General features: G+C 33.8%; 1 protein-coding gene and 1 long non-coding RNA gene across 3 annotated transcripts; one reads left to right on the forward strand and one right to left on the reverse strand.

The window, feature by feature from the left end:
• On the reverse strand, window positions 1–25,762 carry LOC144837867 (uncharacterized). 2 transcript variants are annotated; one of them, XM_078693166.1, is made up of 8 exons: window positions 25,586–25,762; window positions 24,148–24,244; window positions 22,402–22,824; window positions 6,469–7,014; window positions 6,276–6,338; window positions 5,342–5,869; window positions 4,136–4,665; window positions 1–2,344 (listed from the first exon to the last, which is right to left on the reverse strand). In XM_078693166.1, exons 2-8 carry the CDS (start codon window positions 24,170–24,172, stop codon window positions 2,117–2,119), a joined length of 2,343 nt encoding a protein of 780 aa, XP_078549292.1. In that variant the 5' UTR covers window positions 24,173–24,244; window positions 25,586–25,762; the 3' UTR covers window positions 1–2,116. The 2 variants fall into 2 exon arrangements, with proteins under 2 accessions (XP_078549292.1, XP_078549291.1); XM_078693165.1 differs by having other exon boundaries at window positions 4,136–4,668.
• Window positions 13,293–14,491, forward strand: LOC144837541 (uncharacterized). Its single transcript, XR_013611522.1, has 3 exons — window positions 13,293–13,797; window positions 14,128–14,230; window positions 14,353–14,491. It is a non-coding gene; the product is annotated as an uncharacterized LOC144837541 (long non-coding RNA).
• Window positions 25,763–26,249: the final 487 nt, after the last annotated feature.

Below are 26,249 nucleotides of genomic sequence, written 5' to 3' on the forward strand. Positions count from 1 at the left end.
CAGAAAAGAATTTCTGATTTTATTTGACCAAATAAATGCTGTGAGAGCAGTTGACTAACAAATAAGTTACTTATTTTTAAATATATAATTCACAATTACAATATAATTCCTTAAGTAATAACACCAATATTGATCGCTTCTTTCCATTATTATTTTACATCACTTTTAACCTGAAATATCATTTTCTATCTTCGATGTCATCTTGTTTTAATGATTTAAATTTTTTATTTAAAGTAGTTTTTATCAAGATTTTACCCAGCCTGTTAGTGGCGATGATTCGCTGTTGGTCTGGAATAAGATAAATAATAAATGTTAGTGCACACAAAAGAATGTATTTGACCAAATAAATGCATCGGTTGCGGCACAGTTGACCGTTGAATAGAATACACAATAGACACGGATTAACGCATTCGATTCTAGGAAATTGCAGCGCTGAGAAATTTATTTTTAACTTCAATTTTATCAGTTTCTGAAAGAATTAACCATTGAAATTTGTAATATACCATTAATAAACAATTCCAAACAGGTGGCTGCTCTCTGGTGGTAGGATTTGTTGCTCTGGTAGGTATCTGGTGGTGTTTAGTAGGACACATTAAAAAACATGAATCATAGCCACAGATTGGTTGTGTTTGTGTGTAAAAATTTATATCTGATGGCGATAATTAATGCGCTTTATAAAATAAGTTCAAGGATGTAGTCAATCAGACGTGCTCAAATGAGTAACATGTGCGCTCTTTATTTTTTCAATATTATGCACTGGAGTGCAAAAAGTGCACAGCAAAAAAGCATAACAGCACTGCGTGTAAATCGTGTGGCAGAATACCCATCGCGTTAGCCGCTGCACGATTTACAAGTAAAGCAGTTGTCTGCACCGCAGCCCCATAAAAAAAAAAAAACATAAACACACACCACACTATATCTTGTCATTTCTGATACATGACTGTTTTGCTAGGCCTACTAGGCTGTGATTTGCCAAGCAGAGTGGCCCTTGCCGCGGTAGGCCTAGTAGGCTAGGTGTATTTACCCAAAAAGTTGAGGGAAAATAGTTAATAGACCCAAGTTTTTTTTGCCACACAATGTTGTTGGCTGATCGCGTCTGAACATCAACTTGTTGTGTGCGCCGTCTATAACCTAGCTTTCTGTCCTAGCATTCGTCAATGATATACGATGGATAAATTGAATAAAAGTAGGCGTGTTATAAAACAAATAATGAATATTTCGTATTTGTTGAATGGAGAGAATATTTCATGAGTTAAAAGTTGACTGCTTTATTTTCAACTCGGTTCTGCCTCTTTGAAAATAGAGCAGTCAATCTTTCAACTCATGATATATTCTCGCTATCCAACTCACAAACATTCATTATTTGTAATAATTAGCCACTCATTAGTATAGACATACCACCTTTATGAGTTCTATTCTTTAACCATCTATATCCATTTATAGATACGTTATCATCTTTTTAAAATGTTTCTGCAACACCAAAAATTGATTAAAAAAAAAAAAAAATTCATACAATTTTAAGTCTATTCCATTACTGTATGTTAAATGTAATTCTTAACGTAATTGATGTTTTACCTTTACCTTATTTATTTTTTCTGTGACAACATTTGGCAAGCAACTTTTGTTTAAATATTTTGTTAAGTTCAGTTTCCAGTGGGTAACAAATCAATTAAGTCATAGCCTAGTAATGTATCCATTATCGGTACAATTTCAGTTGTGTTGCTGTTAGCAAATTCTTGTTCTAGCTGTGATTGTGGAAAACTTTCACAGCTTGGCTTCTTATAGTGCTTTGTACATGCCCTGTTGTGTTTTTCCTTATTCTACCAAGTTGATGTTGCTATAAGCCTTGTGCCATGTCTCGAGAATGTTAATGTTTGATTGTGAAGTTGTTCCATTTCAAATAGGAAATGTTTCACTAGATTGAGATTAGTTATATTCTTTGAAACTTATTTACTCTCTGTTGGTTTTCCATTGAGAGGATGATGCGAAATGTTGATGATTTGAATTTCATTGCAAACAATTAAATTTCGCTGGTCCTGGGCCAAAAACAGGTGTAACGGTGTCTTAGATGTGTTATATACTTGGATAATGGAGATTTCTGTTATATACTGATTTATTATATGGTATTGCTGCAAAACATCTGTTTAATACATATATTCTTCATAATTTGTATAATATACAGCATTACAACAATACATTTACTTACTTGTGTTTTTTTTTCCTGAATTTCCCATTCCTCGTTTGATACTTCAACAGTAATTTCCATGTCTTCATACGTAGAAAGTATTTCTTCATGTACTATTAAACTCTTCTCACCATGAACTGTGTGCTCTTCTTCTATACTCTGAAATATATATCAGACAACCATGTACACTTGTTAACAGTGTATTTATTCTATCATTTAATAGGAATCTATTCAATTAATTAATTTTAACTTTAATTTAATTAACAGTTAAAAATTAATAATTCTAAAATGTTAGACTTGTGATGCGAAGAGTATTTTTTGAGCAAATTTGGAATTTTTTTCTATCATTTATTTAATATGTTATTATACTGTAACTTCAATTCAGCCCTGTGAATATCCATGTACTACAATGACAATTTTTTTACTTTACATGGTCTTGTACTTTTCATACTTTACCATTTTAAAATATATAAAATAAGCAGTTAAGTTAAGTTAATTTCATAAAATTATGTTTACTCCTAATTGTTATTCTTGAGTTGCTGAATTAAAAAAGATTATTCGACCAACTCCCTGTCACTATTTTGAATTTCAAAATGGCCAACATTCCACAATAAAAATTTGCCATCCATAGCATCATCGGAAAGGGAATGAATGTAACACTGATCATTTTATCCCATTAAATCCATATCGATAAATGCATAGTTACATAGTTATTTAACAATAAACAAGTCATGTCACGTGACCAATAAAGGTCAAAATGTCAACAAGTAATTTTCTCAAATACTTTACTGTTTGGTATCGTTGGAGTCGAGCTTTTTTGATTCTGAATACAGATTACTAATTACTGTCCAATTTTCCATTGTTCTTTGTCATAATTTTCCAATTATGTACATATTGTCTTTAAATGTACAATCAAAAGGTCTCCTTAGTATTAAGATAAATACAGATTTTTTTTATTCACATTTTGGTAACAGTTATCTGGTTATAATAACAAGTTCAGTGTGTGAAAATACTTTAGTATAAGTTAAGTTTAGTGTCAAGATCTTCGATTTGCCCTGTTTTCGCTGTGCAAGTAAAAAATAATAAGATCAAACAACCATTGTTTCGCAGCTAAATTTAGGTGCAATGCAAAATTGTTTTTAGCACCATTCAAGCAAGTTGTTACATAAAATTATTTTTAAAATGCAACAGAAAATAATCCTTGTTTACAAAAATGTAATAATTTAAATTAAATAAAACTACTAGAGCAGAAACGTAACTTTTAAAAAAATCCAGATTTGTTTTATTTGCTGGTTAGATAAATAAGTGTAGTTAAGTAGAAAATTTTGAAAAATTACTTAAAAAACTGTATTCAGAATTAAAAAAGCTATCTGATAATACTAAACAGTAAAGTATTTGGTGAAATGGCATGTTGACCTTATTGGTCATGTGACTTGTTTTATTGCTCAATAACTATGTAACTATGCATTTATTAATATAGGTGTAACGGAATAAAGTGAATTATTACATTCCCTTTCCAATGATACCATGGATGAACAAGTTTAGTGTGGAATGTCGGCCATTTTGGAATTCAAAATGGCAACTGAAAAGTATTTTGAAAAAAATGGCACCCTGAATAACAAAATTAACTCAAAAAATCTTTTTTTGGCACAAATATCGAGCTGGAAAACAGAACAATTCTTACTATAAGCAATTGCTGAAATTTTCTCTTTGTAGAATTATTTTTGCTGGAAGAAATCGTGACAAAGCAACTATTTAATCTATATATTCAACAGCAAATGTAAGTAAAATACTGTAATATACTTGTAAATAAAATAAATGTTTATGAGTTGAATGAAATATTCTCATAAATACATTTACTATTTGTATATTACTGTATCTTATAGATTGATTACGACCATTGCATTTATCTTCACTAACTGGTGCTTAATAACAAATTAAAGTAATTACTTTTTTATCTCTCTGTTTAAAAAGTCTTGTTTGAAATTGATATTCATTTTCAAGCATCTTTCCAAAAACTCCTAACATCATTTTTTTCTTAGCATGCAAGAAATTTCTTATAAAACCCTTTAGTGCATACCAACTGAAATGATTTAACGTTATACAACATAGACCTTTGCTTAAAGTAAACTGTACATCCTTTCTATCATTAGTCAATGCTATTTGTTTCCATTCATCTTGAATGCGATCTTTAACAAGTAGAGTGAATTCCCAATTCTCTTCATTTACAGCATCGTGTGGAAATGACAATGAAATGGGCTTGTTGAATGTGGTGCCTTCTGGTCCACATTTAACAATAGGTGATATTATTGATTCATGAAGATGGGTAACGGGCATGTCTGTTTCCTCAGAAACATATTCTATTGATATGTTAACTGTCTTTCCTTCTTCAATTGCTCCAGGTTGTATCTCCAATTTTATGTCTTCATTCTTAAGGTGAAGAGTTTCACCTTTCGAGTCTACAATTGACTCCTCTTTATCTGCTGAATGAAAATGTCATTATTTATAGCAATTGATACAATCTTCTTTATTATGGAATGCATGATTGTTCATTTCTTTCAATTTTTGTTCTTTATTGTGGTCATCAGCTTCTGTATCCATACCACATCATGTTTAGCATAATTATATCACAAGCAAGTACATAATATATACAATAATCATTGGAAGCATTTTACACCCTGTGTTTATACTGTATATTTTTAACTCAAATGTATACAGTTACCAACTGAATGTACTACATTTATTTATGTCATTCAAATTTGTTTGTGTTTTTTTGTGCTTTAGTAAATTTATCATCTGATCACCAACTGTTTATCATTATCATAGTATGATCATCATTATATCAATAATTATATCAATATATTAATAATCTTTATCTACAGTACTAGGAATTGGTGGCTCAACATGACACAAATTTGCACAATGATGTTAATTGTGCTTTTTTTTTATTCCGTTCAGCAAACACATAAACACAACAAACAACACAAAAAGTGGAATGCTGAGTGGGGTGAAAATCAGGGAAACCACTATCACTAGGAATGGTGTAATCCTTAACTCTGACTTTTAGCACAAAATATATGCTGTGAATGTGTTACATGAAAAAAAGTAGTGGTGTATTACTTAATCTACATTGTTACCATGATAAATAAAACATACCTGGATTTGAACCTGATGTTCCAACATTACCTCTATTAAGAACCTTCTTAACTTTTTCTAGTTTGTCTTCACTCAGCAACCCTCTCGTTTTAAAATCCAAAATCAAACTCCAGCTGTCTACATACTTCTTAAGGACAGGAAAGTTGTATCGTTTATCAAGAGTTTCGATTTCTGAATCACTAAGAGATTTTCCCAGATTAAAAATCGTTAGTGCGTGTGGTGAAAATGATACTACTGTACGTTTTTCAATATCTTTGAAAGCAGGAAGCTTTTCTGTGATAGTTGACTCGAAGCCAAATTGTTTAGTTACTTCTATTGTGTCATACAGGACAGACAGATTTGTTTGACTCAATCGTCCAATTGCAGATAAAAGAACTAACAGGTCGATTGTACTGGTAACCCGTTTCACCTCTTCAATGTCGTCTACCATTTCTATGAATAGAACTTGTAGCCTGTTAAGAAGTCCACGGTCATCAAACCATTGTGCAAAGTCTCCAATCAACTGTTTAAAATCATCCTCTAAGAAATCTATACGATAAAGAAAAGCAGGTTTTTAAATAAAAATATATGCATAAAAACAAGTTTTAATTTTTCAAAAAAGTTGACATACATCCCTTGAGGAAACCATGAGCCAATGGCCAAACACAGAAGTGGGAACCTCTTATATAATTAGCATAGTTTTCATTGTTGAAATCATGAATTGTTTAAGAGCTTTTAATAGAAAACAACTACAGTACAACAAAACTACCCACTTCCTTTATTTTTGTCTTAATAACATTATATACTTTTGTTGAAATATTATGATTATTAATGTTAGAGTAATATCATTCTCATTAACACCATGTCATTATATCTTTATATCATCTTGTCCATATCTTTATTTTTAATGTTTATAATTCTTTGTTTTTGTTTGCCGTTTTGTCACGTAATTTACCTTCACTTGGTTGCCATTGTTTACTTGAAGACGTAGTCTGATTCTTGTCCTTCTCACTGTTGCCTATAAAAATATATTCTCAACTTTAAATTAAATTATTATTTTATTGAAATTAAATTACCATTACATACATTTGTTGTTAAATTGGACATAACATCAACAATTAACTTTAGGATATAGTTCTATAACATACCTTTACCAAGTAGTGTGTTACTTGCTATTCCTCCAAGACGATCTGCAAACCTCTGTATTTTGTCTGGATCATCTGCTAATTCTCCCTCAATCTCCAGTTTGAGAACTGCATCCCATACATTGGAGAAGTTATATTTTCTCAATTTATAGTAAGCAGTAACATTATGTAATGCATCTGGGTCAACTTGATTCAGGGCCTTGAACAGTCGCTTTCTGTAAGGTGACAACTTGGTTCTATCAGTATGTCTATTCAGAATGTTGTTGTCTGTCATATACTTTGACACAAGATTTTTGGCCTTTTGGATTTCAGATGTATTTGTAATCTCTAACAGCAAGTTAACATTGGTTGGTGAGATGAAATCGTTGTCTTCAAGTGCATTGAGCAATTCATGTCCATTGAAATCTTGATTTGTAATGTAACTGACATCCAATTGATCAAATAGTAGGAACCTTAGCCAACGGTATCTTTCACCGACAAAGCATTTACCAAGATTAGCTTTTAGGTCTTGGAAACTGTTCAAAGATTCAGAACCAGCCATTGTGTTTCCTGCAAATAAAATTATAGGACAGTAGTTTATATATCATATATCATACCATTTATTTCAATAGAAACAGTAGAAACAGAAAAAAAAAACGAATCTGTCAAAGGCAACAAAAATATTACGGACACATATTAAAAAACATTTACGTCATATAACTTATGGTAACAAATTTTACAGAGATAATTAATGCAATTGCCGATAGAAATATGATTAAGTCGCTCTAAATGTCCAGAGATCTGCTTTGTACAATCTGTTCTTTTTCATTATTAGACCTAGAAATTCTTTGGTTTATCCACATCTGTTTAGGTTGCCATTTGGTCAGATGACAATAAATATGAGGGACGTAGTAGGCATAGTCTAGTTTCGCAACTTCTTATTATTCAGAAATACAAATAACTATGACGTGACTGATTGTTTGTATAAGGATAGTATCATAGTATAAAGAAAAGATACATTTGGGACGTTATTATGCAACAAGTTCCTCTAAAACCAGGCCTAGGCCTGTGGTAGTCTACTGCTCTAGGCCTAATGACAGTCAGTCATAACATGTCTAGTCTAGGCCATCGGTGTCTGCAACATGCACTAGCCTCGAGGCCTACAAGCACCTATTTTCCATAAACACCGCTCGTAAATTCAGCTTACCTCTACCGCTAACTGTTACCGCTCGTCTGTGTAAATTGACCTTTAAGGGCACAACATCATTTAAAAGAATGTATATCATATCGCTGGAGTTAGATTTTAACGCGAAATACAAAACATTCATTATTTGTTTTATAACAGTACTTTTATTCAATTTAATCATTGACAATTGCTAGGCCGGGAAGCAGCCCATTAACAAATTGCGAGAATACAATCAGGTATGTTATAATATTCACTAAAGATTGTTTTCCACCTTCATTGTGGGCACATTTGCAGACTGTTTTATAACAAATTCTTACTAAAAATAAGTAACATTATGATTCCCTAAATGTTAATGTTACACCAAAACATTTTATAGTTCACAATGTAGAAAGTTAAAAAAACAACATTTAATTTCACACCAACCTTACATTAGTACAACCCACAATTCATAATAATGATTTTGCCTCTAAGATTATCAGACAATATTAATACCATTATTAATTTTGGAGGCCAGCCCTTGGTGTGGGGGTTTGTGATTTCTGATTGCTCTTGTTTACACTGATATTATATTTATAAAGCTTCTAATGTTGTGAAACCTCTAAGCGCTGTACATATTATTACCCCAGTTAATTTTGGAAACATACTCTTATAATGCAGCTAGTCATCAGACTTGACCTTAGAAGGTACACCTGGGTGGGGAGTGGCAAACTTGCCTTAGGATACAAGCAATGCGACGAGCATTGGATTCGTTAGTCCAACGTTCAACACACTACATCACACGCCCTTACAAGCTCGGTTTTTTAAATTTCTATTGTTTAAAAACGGCTCAAAAATGGGTATTTGGAAACTTGGACTGGGCATGCTCAAACCTCAAAGCACATCTGGGAGAAAAGAGTCTATGACTGGTAGTCTAGTCTGTAAGAAATATTTCTTGTTTTATTGCTGGACGCAAATACCCACAGCGGAACGTTTTATCTTGCACATGGTTCTCTCCTAGACTGATCCTGGGCCAGATCCAAAGGGCGGATAGGGATGGAGATTGGCGTAGCCGCACAACTTTAATAACTATCTACTTAACCGCGTACAGCATTTAATTGTAGCAAATGTTCTAAATTACCAATTGGTTGAGTGAATCTATATATAGGCTATACGGTATGCAAACCACTGATGATCAACAATCAAACAATCGGCGGTTCACATAGAACACGCAAAAAATGTTACGTCACATGTTTTTTTACCACCGGAAAATTATGATCACTGATTATCTGTTTGCTGCACAATACACAGCCAATGAATTAGAGGTGCCATTTATCATGAATTTTATGTGTGGCAAGGGTAAAAATACATAACAATAGCAGGTTTTACATTGACTTATTATATGGTACAAATCATTAACTTGAAAATGACAATACAAAAACCGCCCTGGTTTAAACCACAAAGGAAATGCAAACAAATTGTTGAAACACAAACATTTATGATGAATACAAATTAAGAAACCTTGCAATGAACAATTCCCTTGAACCTCACAATAACAGGGTGAAAAATAAAAGTATTTCAATGGATGCATTTGTCATGATAACATAGGTTTTGAAAGGAAATATTTGCAATAATTCTCTACTCTTCAATTCAATAAATGTTCTCAACAAATGCAACTGTAGTCAATCAAGAACACAACTAAAACTTGCATACACTATAACCAATGTACAAATCTATATAACAGTATAACCAATGTACAAATCTATATAACAGTATAACCAATGTACAAATCTATATAACACTATACCAATGTACAAATCTATATAACATTATAAATATGTCCAACAAATACAACTGTAGTCAATCAAGAACACAACTAAAGTTTGCATACACTATAACCAATTTACATCATATAATGTACTATTATAACCATTATACATCAGTGATTCAGCAAGTTTTTAACATGTAAATCTGAACGGAATCTTAACGGATGATGCCATCATCCAGGGGGTTGCCCAATGGGTCCAGGGCTGTGGACACTGAGTATTTGAGACACAGATCCCCACCCCCATGGTGGTGCTTGTGGTGAAGCGAATTCTGTTAAATGACACCCCTAGATGCATGATAAATGGTACCTCTTGTTCACCGTAAAATGTCACTCCAAGTACGCTAGCAAACAGACGATTGTAGCCTATTTTTCAATAAGATCGTAGCCTATGTTTCAATACGATCGTAGCCTATGTTTCAATGCGATCGTAGCCTATTTTTCAATACGATCGTACGAATACGAATAGAACTTTATTGCAATCAAAGGAAGATTGAAGTTTAACAAAAGTGTTTCCCTCAGAAACATAAAATGCAATATACAAATATAATAAATATTTAGAAAGAAAGTACATACAATCACCAAAAAATTTTTTCAAAATTTTTAAAAATTAAAAAAATTTAAAAACAGAACACATATGATTACCATTTTTGGAAAAGTCCGTGATTAATAATAAACGTTTTAGAACGGTTAGTTTTAACTCTAGGGATACAGAACTCACGGAGTCTTCTAAGATTATAAGCAGCAGATGGAGCCTCTGGTAACAAATGATTCAATCTGTGACTGGGGTCTTTGATTTTAACGAAAAAATCCTTGCTCAGTCGAACACGGCGGTCTTCTAGGGTAGAAAAACCAAGGAAGCTGCTGAAATAAGTAGCCTGTGGAAAAATACATTTAAAGGCCCTTCTCTGAATTTGTTCAAGTTGTTGACTCTGTTGCTTCGTAATATTTGATCCCCAAACTGGGGCCGCATATTCTAATATGGGTCTAATGATACTAGTATAAAATTGGACAAGTGCGGGGGCATCCAGGCCTGCCCTCCGCACCTGTTTGAGAAAGTACATTCTAGAATTACATTTACTAATCATTTTGTCAATATGGGGTTGCCATGACAAATTATGAGAAATAATAACACCAAGGAGTTTAAATTTGTCAACACGTTCCAGATTACAATCTCCAACATGAAGTGGCTCAAAAGCCGTCTTTGACCTTTTACAACTAATTCTCATCTCTTTCGTTTTCTTAATATTAAGGGACATATTGTTATCATTAGCCCACTGGACAGTTTCGTCAAGAGTGGTTTGGAGTACAGTTGCCCCATCGTTGCCGACGCGTTCATGGATGGAGGTGTCGTCCATGTATTTCATGCACGGCACCCCATCCAGAAGATTGTCGACAAAGATGATAAACAACATGGGCCCCAACCAGGAACCCTGGGGGATACCGCCCTTAACGACTATCCATGGGGACAATTCATCGCCTAATTTAACACGTTGTTTTCTGTCACAGAGAAAAGCATATATCCAGGAGATTAGATGGTCTTCGACCCCTAACTTATGCAACTTGTCAATTAATATATTATGGTCAATTAAATCATAAGCCTTTTTGAAATCAAGCAATAATAATCTCATTTCATCTCTGGGCTCGCACTGGCCGAAAGATTGGCGAAAAATAAAACGGCTACTTTAGCCATTTTGGCTATGACATATGATAAAATAGATAATAAAATAATCATTTTGGCGAAAGCATAAAGTCCAACTAAAAGGTCCATTTGTCGATCTTCAAGCATTTATTTTGTTCGTTATCATGTTGTTTACTTCAAGCTCCGTTTTCGTCAACTTGTTTCTTGTACCAGGCGTCTCTTTGTTATTTCAATATGATGGAGATAGCAGAGGGAGACTGCACAGAATGACAGACGTTACACGACACATGGATGATGGAGTCTACCCAAACTATCACGTGTTGCGCTGCACAAACGATCGACGACTCAAATGCCGACTGTCGGCTATTTACCGGGATTGTCTATTTTTCGATAAAGGTGTTCTTTTCAGATTAAAAAAAACATAGTATCTTCAATGAATGATCTTATCGAAATCAATATTTATGCGTTATGCATTTTAGGCTCCAATAATGTAGTTTCATATTTTACCCTTAATAAAGTTTCCTCGTGCGTGCAGTGCGTCAGTAGAGTAAACAAAACAACATTCGGGAAATGGTAGAGTCTAACGGGGATTTAGCTAAACACACACATGCATTTATTGCGGACTATATAAACAGCAAGGCCGGCCGCCGGCTTCTGTGTTGTTGGGTAATAAATAATCGAGCCGGGATGGTATAAATTTCTCCCCCGACAGAAACGCCTTTTCCCTGTGCTTTGGCCTATATTATCTGCACGTTCAACAACGATACGAGTGTTCGTTTGCTAGAAATATTTTTAGCATAATTTTTTAGGCCTAGGCTAGGGGCCTAGCTAGGCCTGCGCTACTGCACTTTCGCACCTCTTGAGCATACCCAATTTAAAAACATTCACCCGCTGCGCGGCGGTGATGGTGGGTGACCGTGAAAGTCTTAACATTTTCGCGTGTTACGGAAGCCACCAGCAAAGCGTAAAAAACAAAAATAACATAGCGTTCAGAGGATTTAAGAAAACTGTAAAATGTTTCTTATTAAATTGATAACTGTATGAATGCTGTATGATTAAAAACAATTTGAACAATTGTTTTGATCATATAAAATACAACAACAATTATTTTTTTTAATCAAATATACAGTGATTTAGGCATGGCTCTCTTTCCCCAAATGCCTTACAAAAATGTTCAGGAAACAGTGTATAGACCTATTGACATAGATAAATTAACTAAAACGTTTTTACCATTATATTTCAAAATTTTTTAATTTTGGCTAATGACCGATTCATTTGGCTAAATAAAAAAATTGGACTTTAGCCATTTTGGCTATAGATAAACTGATTTGACTAAAAAAAATATTTTGACTTTCGCCAAATGGCTAAACAAAATGAAATGTTAGTGCTACCCCAGCATCTACTTGGTCAGTAGCAGTAAAGCATTCGGTTAACAAATTTATAAGAGCGTCAGTGGTAGACACACCCTTAGAGCAACCAAATTGATTCAACTTGATTTTATCTTTAATTTGGACCCAAATCATTTCCCCTACGATCCCTTCAATAACTTTCATGGTGGTGGAAGTCAGCGAAATAGGACGCAAGTCATTCTCAAGAACCTTAGGTGGGTTAACCTTTGGAATGGGAATTATATCGGCTGACTACACACGCGACTAACAATAGGATAGCATTTTTTGCATATGCGAATTAGGGGAAGTCCCCGATGAAACCTCCGGTCGGTAATACATTCAATTTCTAATACAGTAACTGTAATCAATTAATGAAAATTAATTATTACTATCAATTAATGATTTGAAAAAGTTAGACAAAAAAATATGATGCTGCTATTATATATAAATAAATTGAGCAAAACGTTAAATTGTATTATTTAATGCTAAATAAGTCAGCAGTTAAAACCACAATTTCCAAAATTCATTTTCATTTATCCACTATACTGTACAATACTAGTGTTGCTTAAAATGGATATGAAAGGGTTCCTAGCAATATTATTTTATTGGCTCAACGTGTAGATCAATCAGTTTTAAGCTTGCCATAGTCATACTTAATGTTTTGGAGGACGACAACGCCCTCAAAACGCCCCTGAGAAACCTGTGAAAAACTTTTTGTGACGTCACTAAAAGTTATTTTTGTATTACAGAGATAGGAATTTAGGAGTAAATCATTGATTGATGCAAAAGCATGGTAGTAATTACTTATCGCTTTGATATTTTTATTATGTTAGCTTAATCGAATAAAATTAATTCATATTATCAACCATGTTTTTTTTTAAACGGATTTTAATTTCGTTTTTCAAGGCCACCTTTCACGAAATTCATAGCCAAATGCCTATCTTGCTGGGTACACGGAGTTATTTTGCGCATGCGTGAGAATCACAGAGTCGATCACCTTGGCCTCTCTCTCGACCCTCCTCTCGCGAGCGATGTTTATTTCGCTATTTAGTATACACGTATTATTGAAACATTCATCTATTATTATTACGTTGTAATTAACTGAAATTGATGGAAATTCGTCCACATTGTCTTGTTAACACGGGTGTTAACATCGTTTTGAAGAAACCGTTGGACGAGTAAATGGTGTTTGACAATGCCATGGCCTGGAGCTAGCTAGCCTAGGCCTAGGCTAGGCCTTTTTAGTAGTGATGACTGCTGGATACGGTGTTTAGTCGCCCGGCCAGAGGTGAGCTGAGAGCGTATGCTCCTTTATGTATCGTTGAGGGTGTTAATGGTAGACACAATTGTGTTACTGTATTATGTATATACACATTATTTATAAGTACGTTTATTAATATTGTTGTGTATATTGTTGTGTGCTGTAGTGTCCGTTTCTGACTAACGCATTATTAAAATATTTTTTTGTTATTACATGCCGCCCTAGGCTAGGCAACACTGAATACCAAAATATTAGGATTCCCAATAAAATGAATAGAGGCGGATTTTCTCTAATGTAGTAATAAAGGGTATAACAGGCCAGGCCTAGTTAGGGGTATTTGAGCTTGTATCATATTATTAATACAGTATAAATAAACAATTCATTTGTATTTTTACCTACCTACAGGTCTATAATTGGAGTGCAACTATGATAATTGATGGACGGGATAAGCAAATGTATTTATTGATTGGAATGGAAGCGCAAATGTTAGTCAAATTATAATATTAAGGTAACAGATACTGAGCATTGCTATTTTAAACTGTTGATCAAACCTACATAATACATTATACTAAATTATTATTTTGTTTTGAGGGCAGATAAACATGTGCTTATTCATTTTCCTTTTTTCAGGTGAATAGAAAGATGCCCAGCGTACTTTATAATAGATGCTACTGGGATCATGCTTGCACGATACATATGCAGTATACTAAGACACCAAGTATAGAATGAGCGCAGACAATTAAAATTACAGAACTAAATATTTATGCATAATAGAATGCTTTAGACGTGAATGCTATGGTTGCAGTCATACTGTAACTATAGTAATGTACTACCAGACAGTACACTAGTAGTAGCAGTGCATCATATAGTGTTTGTTTTTAACCATCTAAATGGGTCTGGGTATATAAACAAATAAACCACTACTGTACTTCTTTTTTTATTTATTTAGCCAAATACTATGTACAATGGACATTTATGAAAGAATCCATCACTTGAATATGATGGAGCTGGCTGGTGTTGATAGAATTAAAATGTATCACTCGGGTTTCAAAAGTAATTTATGTCCCGTTTGAAAAATCCTGCTTGTTCCAAACTCATTATGATACATTTGTTCAATAAAATTCATTCCACACACTATTTCTGCCAATACAATCTTTGCAGACATAACTTTTTATTGATTTGTGAAATATCGATATTTTCTATGACTGCAGCAACAGGGAGCTTGCAACACGTGAGTCTCGTGTAGGATGGGTTTGTTTATTTTGTTTACACCACCACCACACAGTCCGCGAACGAGACAAGGCGGTGATTGGACTGTATTAAAATTCATTAACCAATCACAAAACGACTGCTGTCGTGGCTACAACCCCGGGTGTTTCAAACTCTAAATTTGACGATCTCGTACGTGCGTATAGAACGTTCATAAAAATTAAGATGGCGTGCCAGTTGGTCGGCCATTTTGCGGACGTTTTATACCAAAATTTAATTTGTTTATTTCTCAAGTTCTACTAGGTATTTGAATCTAATTTTTTGTGTGCTGTTTATTAACATTAAAAGAATTCATACAAAGTTATTTTTGTGAAATTTTAAAATCCTTTCATATCCATTTTAACCACACTCAAAAAGAAAACAACGAAAATAATGAGAGTATTACTCCGTGATAATTACTAAGGAAATTCGGCCTAATATTTCGGACGTACGGACATGAAGATAAACAGGGTACTACACGGAAATACAAAACTATACGAAAATTATGATTTTTTGGCCTTAAATTATAGAAAACATCCGGCCGGCAAAACACAATTATTATGAACAAATCGACGATCCCCATATGACAGGATTTTGGCCTTCTTTCGTACCTCTCATGACGCACCACAAGCCACTACTCATTCAGAAATTCATTCTGCGCATGGTCAGAAAAATATCTACAAAAAAATATGTGTGTAGTCTGCCAATTTACAGATATTCTTTTCCAGCCCTGGACTTCTATATAACATTATATGGATGTTGTATACGATGAAATGGGAAAAAACATTTAGTATGAAATTAAGGGTGTTGCCCGAGTCATTAGGGCAACAACCCTGCATCCGTCCCTGTCATCTATTAATTTACAGCATTTATTGCCTAAAAGTACTCATTTTGATTCTATAAGGAATGTTTATAAGTTGAATGGGAAGAATATTTGACTGTTCTATTCAATGAGGCAGAGCCTAGTTAAAGAAAGGCTTTAAAAAAAAAAAAAACATTTACAAGTCTAGCACAAAATGCATGTTTTTCTAGTTTGATTGAAAACGCCACTTAACGCAAATTAAAACTTGTGAACGATCAAACAATCGGCGGTTCCCACACAGAACACGCGAATCTCAAACGTGTGCTTGTCAGCGGAATTCCGGAAAAAGTCCGATCATTTTTCTGAGTACTAGAGCACGCTATGGGAATGTAATTTCCGGCTAAGTACAGGTGTCATTTAGCATGAATTTTACGTGCAAGAGTACCATTTCCGGCCGTCTAGGGGTGTAATTTAACAAAATTGGGTTCGCCACAGGCCTCCTTGGTACCAAATTCGAACACCCCTCTGTTAAATCCTGGATCCGCCCCTGTGTGATGACTGGTCTAATATACTAGACAACATTGAGACCAAACTGACATTTGTTCGTAAGAAAATACAGCCTTTCTTTGACAGAATCTAGGAAACGGCTAGCTAAGTTATGGAAATCAAATAGGAAAGTCGCTATTCGTATAATTAAAAACGGTAATGTTGAAAAAACACCAGCTAAATGTCCTGTTACAGACTATGATGTGCACACATTTTATACGGATTATAATGCCGGAAAACTGTTAATTGGGACGCGGATAACGCGATATGAAGTAAGGCGCTTAATATTAGCAAACCGGAGAAATATGATGATGTCTTAGCAAAATTAACCGACAAAGAATTAGGGGCGACAATTAAATGCATACCTAGCAGGCGGAGTGCACCCGGAATAGACCGAATCACATAAAGTGATCTGAAATCAGTTAAAGAGCATTCATATCCAGTTCTAATTGATATGTTCAACACATGTATGGACTGTAAACGAATTCCTGTAGAATCGAAAATCGCTATTGTTAAATTAATTCCAATTAATTGTTTGTTCCAATATTGCTTCTGTTAACCTGCTATAAAATATTTACCGTAATAAATTATTGGAAAGAAGAATAATGGATTGAGCTAACAGAAACAAACGATTATCTGAAAATTAGAAACGGAATGGTCTACAGGAACACATGTTTTGCATGGAAACAGCTATAAGTATAAGTGACTTTAAAAATATATCTGGACAGATGTACTGTACATTTGTTTTGTAGATTTAGCGGACGCGTTCGGAAGCATTTCACATGAATTTATGGCATATGCTCTACGATGGTTTGGTTACCCCGAACAGTATGTTGAACTTATTGAGAAAATGTACAAGGACTCTAAGTTTAAAGTTAAATGTAAATCTGGTTATACAGAAACAATTGATAGGTTCAGGGGTACCATACAAGGTGACCCAATTTCGATGGATGTATTTGAACAGAGTATAGATATCTGGATTCGATGGGTAATAAATAATAAGGAGGAACCAACTATACCAAATCCAGTACAGGGATATGTTGATGATGTTGGGATGTGTACAAATAAAGAGGAACTGGGAATTATGTGTAACAAAACAACCCAATAAGACGAGAAAAAGAGGACATACAAGAACAATGGAGAAACACGAGAAAAGTAGGATCGCTCCTTGGGGACAGACAAGACATAATTAGAAGAAAACAACTAGCGCGTGTAGCAATGACCAAACTAAACTCGATGTGGCTTCGAAAAGATAAAATCAAATTAAAAATACGTATCAAGCTGTACAACTCACTAGTTAAAAGTATATTACTCTACAACTCTGAAACATGGGGACTCACAAAAGAAGAAGCACATAAACTCGACACATTTCACAGACAGCAACTTCGCAAAATCATAGGTATCAGGTTCCCAGACAGGATATCGAACATAAATTTATACAGAAGGACAGGAACAAAACCGATTTCATTAGAAATAGTCGACGCAAGATGGAGACTATTGGGTCACATACTTAGACAAGACCCATGTACACCAGCCAACACAGCAATAAGCTATTATTTCAGCAACACTACCAATATAAAATTTCGAGGAAGACCGAGAACCACCCTACCAATAACTCTCAGCAACGACCTACTCACCCTTTATAAGCAGAATACAGACATTAAGTATCCCGGACAATTGAAAACCAAGAAAGACATGAAACAACTTAAAGAACTAGCCAATGAAAGATCAGACTGGAAGAAACTAGTAAAAGAGATTTAAGGAGCAGCCCAAGCGGAAATGTCGGCAGACTTTTCAGCGGAAAGGCAGTAATAATAATAATAATAAAACAACCCAATTTGTTGAATTAACCGGTATGAATGTTAAACATATAAAATGTGGTTTATTGCACGGACACAGGCCAGGAAATAACTGGAATCGTAAAGACATAACATCTGATGTAAATATTAAGATACAGGGCTCGGAAATTCCAAAGTTGGGCAAGCAGGGCAAATACAAATACTTAGGATATGATATAAGTTTAGATGGGAAAGCATCTGATGCTCAATTGATGAAAATTTTTAACTCATTCACTCCTTCCCCCCTTCCAGTTGTGGCTAAGTTAAAAGCAATTAATGAAATGGCATTGTCAAAAGTAAACTTCTTCATGTGCAATATGTCAATTGCACTGAAGAAATTGAAAGAAATTGAGAATATTATTATTGAATATGTACGACAATTGGCTATCTCCTAATACATCATCCAACAGAGACCTGGTATTTATACCGTCTGGAAAAGGTGGACTGGGAGTCATTAAACCATGTGACCATGTATTTTGCCACAAAAATATAGTTTCTCTTACAGTGTTTAAATTCTGATGATGAACAAACTAAATTTAGTGTAAGTAAGACAGTCCTTTAAACTACACATGCGTAAAGCTAATGTAATTAATGACGAACATACCCGTAATTTTAGAGGTTACATTGTTGAAAATGATGGTTGAGTAATTAAACAGGGAAAAGTAAACTGGCCCAAATCTATTTGGGTTGAACTTAATGAATTATGCATGCACGAGCATATTGAGATTAGACTAAAAGATGATACTTTCTATGCCTTATATAATATTAATGGTAATGTTAAGGAATTTGAATTCCATATCGTTCTCTCTAAATATATTAAAATGACACACACTGAAACTAGAATAAAACGATTAAGTGGTTTGAAATCTCAAGGAAGGATATTCAGTACAGTTGGTAGAGATCTGAAGTTATTTTTTAATAACTTGTCATTGAGAGATAAGCTTGTTTGCTTTGTATTTATCCACCATAAACGATGTATAGTATGTAATAATCTAAATGACACAGTATCGCATGTTATGAATGGTTGTATGACTTTTAGAAACATGGACATAATCCATAAAGAAATAATGATTTTACGTTCTAATATCAGTTCTTTTAAGGACAAGTTAATTAATTGTAGAATGTTTCCTAATTGTGATACCGATTTCAGTATAATACAATATCGAAGACCTGATCTGCTATTGATCGACAATCAGTCAAAAAAACCTTTTATTATTGAAATTTCAACTCCATTTGATGCATTTGTGGATGACATTAAACTTTTTCGGACTATTTCAACTGATAATGATATGTTGCTTCTGCAGGCAGATTTGGATGGTCTTGTTCACTAGTGTTGCTCTTAAGAAAAAACCCATTCAACTGATTTCAAGATTAATAATATTGTTCTTGAAAAAGTTTCTGTTCATAAGGATTTAGGCGTTATGATTGATTCTTCTTTAAATTTTTGTAAACATGTTGATTATGTTGTAGCTAAGAGTAACAGACTCCTTGGATTCATTTGGAGACATTGCAGACATATCAATGATAGTAAGGCATTGATTCTTATGTATAAATCTTTAGTTTGGTCTAATCTTGAGTTTTGATTTGTTATTTTTAATTCAATTTCTTCTTCTCAGTCTATTAGGTTACAACGTGTTCAAAATAAGTTTTGTAGGTTTTATTTCCGTAAATTTGGTCAAAATCCCGAGTTAGCTTTACTAAAGCTTTGTCTACACTACAGTATCAAACTTTATGTGTCAAAAAAATGTGATGTGCCCATATATGGACATGATGATGTCATATCACTTCTATATTTAAGCATAGCACTACCATATATGGGCACATCACATTTTTTTTACACATAAAGTTTGATAGTGTAGACAAGGCTTTAAAGATAGAAGGAATATATTTCATTTTAAAATTTTCTTGTATAAATGTATGAACTCTGTTGTTGATGGTAACTTTATTTCTTATTTTAAACTTTCCGTTCCTGTTTATAGATTAAGAAATCCTCGGTTATTTTTTGTTCCACCGGGAAGGGTTAATGTAACTAGGGATGGTTGGATCTGTCGGCTTCCTAGATTATTTAATTCTATTTGTTATTGTAATCCTTTGTTTGTTTGTTTTATCTTTATACTGGGTGACCTCTTCAGTCAAAGACTGATCTCCCAGAGGGCCCAGTTGGTGATCAGTGGCTGTGATGTACTAATACACCGGGGTAACCCCCTACTCGTCTCGAAAGATGTACTAGGTTCTTTAAAGTGCACACGAGCAAGTTGTGTACACTGGACCTACGGTTTATAGTCCTTATCCGAGAAGACTCGTTCTACCACCAGAACCATGGAGTGAGTGAGCCTCGAACCCCTGCCGATGTTATGGCTACGTGATTACGGTTCCACTGTCTTAACCGCTCGGCCACTCACTCAAAATCCGTTTATTGATATTTTTTGTGATACTATTTATTGTTTTCATTGTAAGATTACTGTTGCTAAACATTTATATAATTACTTTCTTTATGATAATTTGCTATGGTATTGATATACCTGTAATTTTAGCTAATTGTGTTGTTTAATTAAGTATCTATATAAATTATATTTATTGATTCAATCATGTTATGGGCGACCAGACTTTGGTCGCTGTTGGATGAAGATGAAATAAAAAAAAAAAAAAAAAAAGAAGACCTGTTACGAGACAAAATTTAGAAAGTGTACATGCAATTGTGTGAATTAATAACTGTGGACACTGTATTCAAATGCAAAGTAATAGTGGTTATTGTTGGCTCGTTAGGTAGTGTACACCGTAGGGTTGTACCTGGTTTGAAGTTACTGGAACAATAAACGCCCTGGGGTGTTTATTTGAATCAATACAGTATTATAATTATTATGCCGACAAAATCCTTTAAAAATAAATTAAAGTTCGCAATATTAAAATAAAAGTGGCAAATTTCCGATCTTGAAATATGGGGTCCTGGGCCTAAATGTACATAAAAGAAGTGCTGAACTTAGCTTCCTATCTTTTGCATTGTACGTTCCGAAAATTTAGAGAGGGAGGAGGGGTCTGACTAATTGCACAAACGCTAAATTCTGCCTAAGAAATATCGAAAAGAAACAGACGAATTTTAAATTTAACAAAGTAATTACCTCAATAGTATAATGTTAACATGTTTAATTTTATTTCCCTTTCGATTATTCTAACCGAAAGTTGCACTTTAAAATGAAATATACGGAATAAAATAAGGCCAAGAAACAGCGTATACATATACAACGGCAACCCTGACCAAAAGCGCGTTTCGGCCGCCTACATGAATGGGTTATGGCCGCTGCATAGCAAATTCAAAGCTTCTTAAATTTCTTCGGTACATTTCTTCCTAACGTACTTGCTTTATATAGCAGATTGATAAATATTCCACTTATTAAATAATTTAATAAATCGGTAAAATTGACGTTTCGAAGCAAATATTCCATGCGAGGCGACATTTTTCGACATGCCTCGTGTGCGGCGAAGACTACTTCAGAAAATAGAACAGTCCACTGCGGGGGTATCCAATCATGAATTAACGCGCTAATACATGCATACCATGCACATTGCCTGTGCGACGGTAATTTAGTAATAAGCGGAGAACTGAATCCCCCGTAAGGAAAATGGTAAACACTGATATTTATGGTAAGGATTATTTTTTTCAGTGATTGGTCTTGTTGGCCTCTTCGCACGAGGTCCACGCAAAGAAAAAAAAAAAAAAAGAAAAAAATAAATTAGCCAAATTTTGATAATGAGAATGACTCAAAAATTCAATTGTTATCGTTAAAATTGACATTTGAGGCGGATGTTCATAATAATAATAACCGATTTACATACCAAAATAAAGAGTATTTAAAGCCTGATAACATGCAGCAAAAATTACTCCACCACCTATTATGGACCTCGTGCGATCGTGTTTTCAAAATGGGTAGGTGTTTTCCAAAGTTATTTTTAGCGCACGGATTTCGGCTCGCCGGCTTTTGTACCTCATTTTTAACTCACGTTTTCTATTAAAATGTTTAATAAACATAGATTAAAAATATATAAAAATAATCCCTTAAACAAGATCTTTCCAAACATATAATTTTTATTCACATGGGTACATAAGAAATAGTATATTTTTAACTTCAAAGACACGTCACTTTTTGAAATTTCCCGAACGTGTTAAAATCGCGGTAACGAAAATCCGCTTCATTGGGATACCTACTACTATTGTTTCCCAGTTATGCACAAAGTAAATCTACTTACGACCCATATCTTCGTAAAGTTCTTCATTACTTTCATAAATTTGCGGTTGCTTTATCATGGTAATTGTTTCAGTAACAATCGACTTAGCATTTGTATCGACCAATTTCCAAGATTTCGCTGATGGAATTCTCTTGTACAATAGTTCAATATCCTCCTCATTTGTGCCACATATCAAACCAATGGTGGAATTTGACATTGCTACTTGTTCGATCATCGTGGAGCAGCTTTTAATGCATTGCGGAGATATGATTACTAATTGCACAAAGGAACGTTTGATATTGCTTAATGTTACCTTGTTTGTAGGAAAGTCATTAATTCGTTCCGAGTTCTGCGTTAGGTCATACGCATGGAAAAGGTCAAAAAGATACTCGCACCACTGGAACGCATCATCAAAATATAGTATAGTTAAATCAAATGGAACATCTGAAAATTGAAAAATCATTTGTATTTTTTTAAAAATGTATTTAATTCTGAAACTCATTTTTTTTTGTTTTTGTTAAACCATGTACAGTATTCATCATAGAGTACCATCTGTATTTAATTCCTTTCAGCTTAAACTTCAAATTTCAACTTGAATCATTCTCATCTCTCAAACTAGACTTTAACTATAACCTAAAATCTTATTCACATCCCAATAGACTTAAATAATGGCAGATATTTTATACTATAGTTATAAGTGGAATAGTTAAAATTTTCATATATTATTATATTGATATGAGAAGAATCCATAATGCATAAAATGTCCATACTACTAATGATGGGACCATAAAACTAATTATGTAATATAATCGTAATCAAGATCGTTGCATGGGACATTGAAATAGATACTATTAATATATAAAGAAGTTAATCATAAATATGATAAATAGATTAAAAATGTTTAGCCAAGTCCAACTTTAGATACATAACCTTATTGTAGGACACTGTATGTCAAGATGATTGGCTATATCCTTGTTTGAATTTAAAAAATAGGGAATCCCCCAAAAATGTTGGTTAATTTATTATTAGATAATTACAATTACATGTCACTTTGTCAGATAAGACAAAGAGGTTTTAAACTTGCTTGGTATAAACCTTATCATGTAACTAGGAACAATTAGTGTACAAGGGAATTCCAAAATAATTCCCTACTTCAGATTGCCTGGGTATAACTGTCAATCTTTGCTAGATACAGTATATCTAGTAAATTATCTTTTTGAAAATATAACTTTTGATGAAAAACTTACATTGTACTTTTATTACTATTCTACATTTTAATTAATTCTACTTAAAGCCGATTTCAATTCTATATTACTTTGATAAGTTTCTGAACAATGAAATTTAGAACAATGAGAGAATTATAATAACATTAAAAGCTGGAATATTAATAATGTTTCGGCTAATTTGTGTTTTAAATGTTACACACTGTATCACAAAATTTGAATATTCCCTGTGATTATACAGTATGTATATTTAGCCTCGGCTTTAGTTGTAATAAAAGTTTACACACAAATTAAAAAGAAAGAAAATATGCATGATCTGCATACATAGTTACAAAAAATAAAGAAAATAAATGCATCTAAAGGCGTGTTGATTTTGAATTTCACTTTTCCTTTTCAAAGATAGCAGACTAGTAGGGCTAATTAGAATTTTAATTACAGTATATAACAAAATTAAATAAATGTGGGCCATACAAGAAACTATTTTAGCCTAGACCTACATTGTTATAATTCATAAAGGAAATAGAATGGAAAAAAATGTACATACCGTCCGACTGTCCCATTGACGCCATCGTGATTAAAATGTTTAATCAACGTATCGGAAGTCAGTCGTTTGGGTTAACTTAGATGATGATAAAATTAATCTGAAAAAAAAAATATGAAACAGGATTTGAAAGATGAAAACGCCTTTGAGGAAACTTTATAATCATGCAAGTCAACTTATAACCTAGGTTGGTATTAAATTAGCAGACCCAATTCCTACCTAAAATGAGATAAAACTATATCAGGTCATTCAGTATTCATATGATAACTCAACAGTAGGAGAGACAGCTTTTATAATTCTGTCTGGTGGTACCTGGAGTTTTTTGGAACTAGAGATAGATGCCATGTGTTGTGTCTGGCCAGATGAAAGGGGCTACCTGTACATTTATAGATGTTGTGCCGCTGCACAATAATTAAAAGATGAAGGTGTTAGCAAAATGATCAAGTACAATTACTTTGGCTACATGCAGTGTTTGTTTAAGGCAACAGCTTTTTGCGCAATTTAATTATAATAATAATACTTTATTATTGTGCAAAATCATTGCACTATTATTTACCATTTGAGCAAGGAATTCCTTGAAATAACTGGAACCCACAAATCTCAAAACGTTCATCTGACTTATCCTCCGATAACCAGGGGCGGATTGCTAAAAAACAGTCTTAACTGACGGTCTTAACTCCCTGATTAAAGCCGGCTTTATCAGATAGACAGTCTTACTAAAGCCCCCCCTGTTAGACCATTGCTATAAAACAGTCTTAGATAAGACCGCGTTAAAGTAACAAATTGAGGGCGTACTTTGCGCGTAGAATACCAAATAAGGTAATGTTTGTCACGCTTGTTCAATTCACAATCATAACAGTACGTACATTTCTACGCAAGAAAATCTATTCTAGGCCTATATAAAAATAAAATCACCGTTATTTGATTTAACACTTAAAACTCGTTCAATTGGTTGTCTTTGACGATAAATAATACGTAAAAGCAACAAAAAGAGAGGTTTCAGACTGTTTTAAGACTCCTTCGAGTAGGCTTTAATTTTAAAGACTGCTTACAGGTTAGACCGCAGTATAGCAATGGTCAATAATAAAGACTACTAATAAAGACTACTTGCTACGTCACGAATTATAGCGCGCTAAGACCGGTTATAGACCGCTTATAGCAATCCGCCCCAAGTCTCTGAGAAACACATATAGGATGGATCTGAGACCTGACTTTCTTCGATTTTTAAATAATAGAAAGTTTTGAAAAGTTTATTAGGATAGGAATGTACGATGTATAATACATTATGTTTTTGCTACTGTTCGTTGTATTGTATTATTACTGATTAGCTTTAACTCATGGAACTATTATTTATAGCTCCATGTTTAAACCTTCATACAAAGAGCTCTACTAGCTTAAAAGTAAAATTACTATAATGAAATTTAAAATATATACAACTCACACTAATGATTTCATAAATAATTGTAGGTAACCATCATTTGTCTGGAAAAGAATCCTCCATCCACTGGTCCAGCATGGGATTGTACAGCTCTACATCAAAGGACGCTACCAGCCTACAAGGTGTTTATTGTTATGCAAAGTGCCAACACCCTCTTTGCCGCGTTCTCTGTGTCATATGACTTCCTCAATCAGTCTTGTATGTCAGCCTATTCAATGGAAAATAAAAGATTTTATATCAACAGAGAATAAACTCACAAACGCAGTTTTTGATAGGTTTTTTTTTTATGATATGGTCAATTGGAAATTATTAATCACTTGCGTGTCTAAACCTGAAAGACAACAATGACTGAAAATTGCCCTGGGTTTTCCCAGCCAAGGTGAAAGTGCACCTTCAACAAGGGCTAGGTAAACACACATCATCAGAGATCAGGGAAACCCCAGGAAGGCCTGTTTGTTATGTGGTGACACAAGTATAGAAACGACGTCAACTCACTTCTGATTGGTTGGTTAAAAAGCTTATGTATAATATATTTTTTATCCATTCTTATACAAAGTAAAACCAGATTCGATCAACGAGCTGGATGGCTTTGTTGTGTATTGATGAGAGTATAGCCCCAGAGGCAGGGGTTGCAGGGCCGACTCTCTGCTTGTCAATTTTTTGTTCT

This window comes from Antedon bifida, chromosome 3, assembly GCF_963402885.1.
Source record: "Antedon bifida chromosome 3, ecAntBifi1.1, whole genome shotgun sequence".
Classification (NCBI taxonomy): Eukaryota; Metazoa; Echinodermata; class Crinoidea; order Comatulida; family Antedonidae; genus Antedon; species Antedon bifida.

What these genes read in the sequence shown, in the direction of transcription:
- LOC144837867 (XM_078693165.1), bottom strand. Translation starts at nt 24,172, where the DNA reads ATGGCGTCAATGGGACAGTCGGACG. An exon ending in ACTTTACGAAGATATGGGTC is followed by an intron (nt 7,015 to 22,401) that starts GTAAGTAGATTT and finishes TTTTATTTGCAG; the next exon opens with GAAACACAATGGCTGGTTCT. An exon ending in TAACACACTACTTGGTAAAG is followed by an intron (nt 6,339 to 6,468) that starts GTATGTTATAGA and finishes ATATTTTTATAG; the next exon opens with GCAACAGTGAGAAGGACAAG.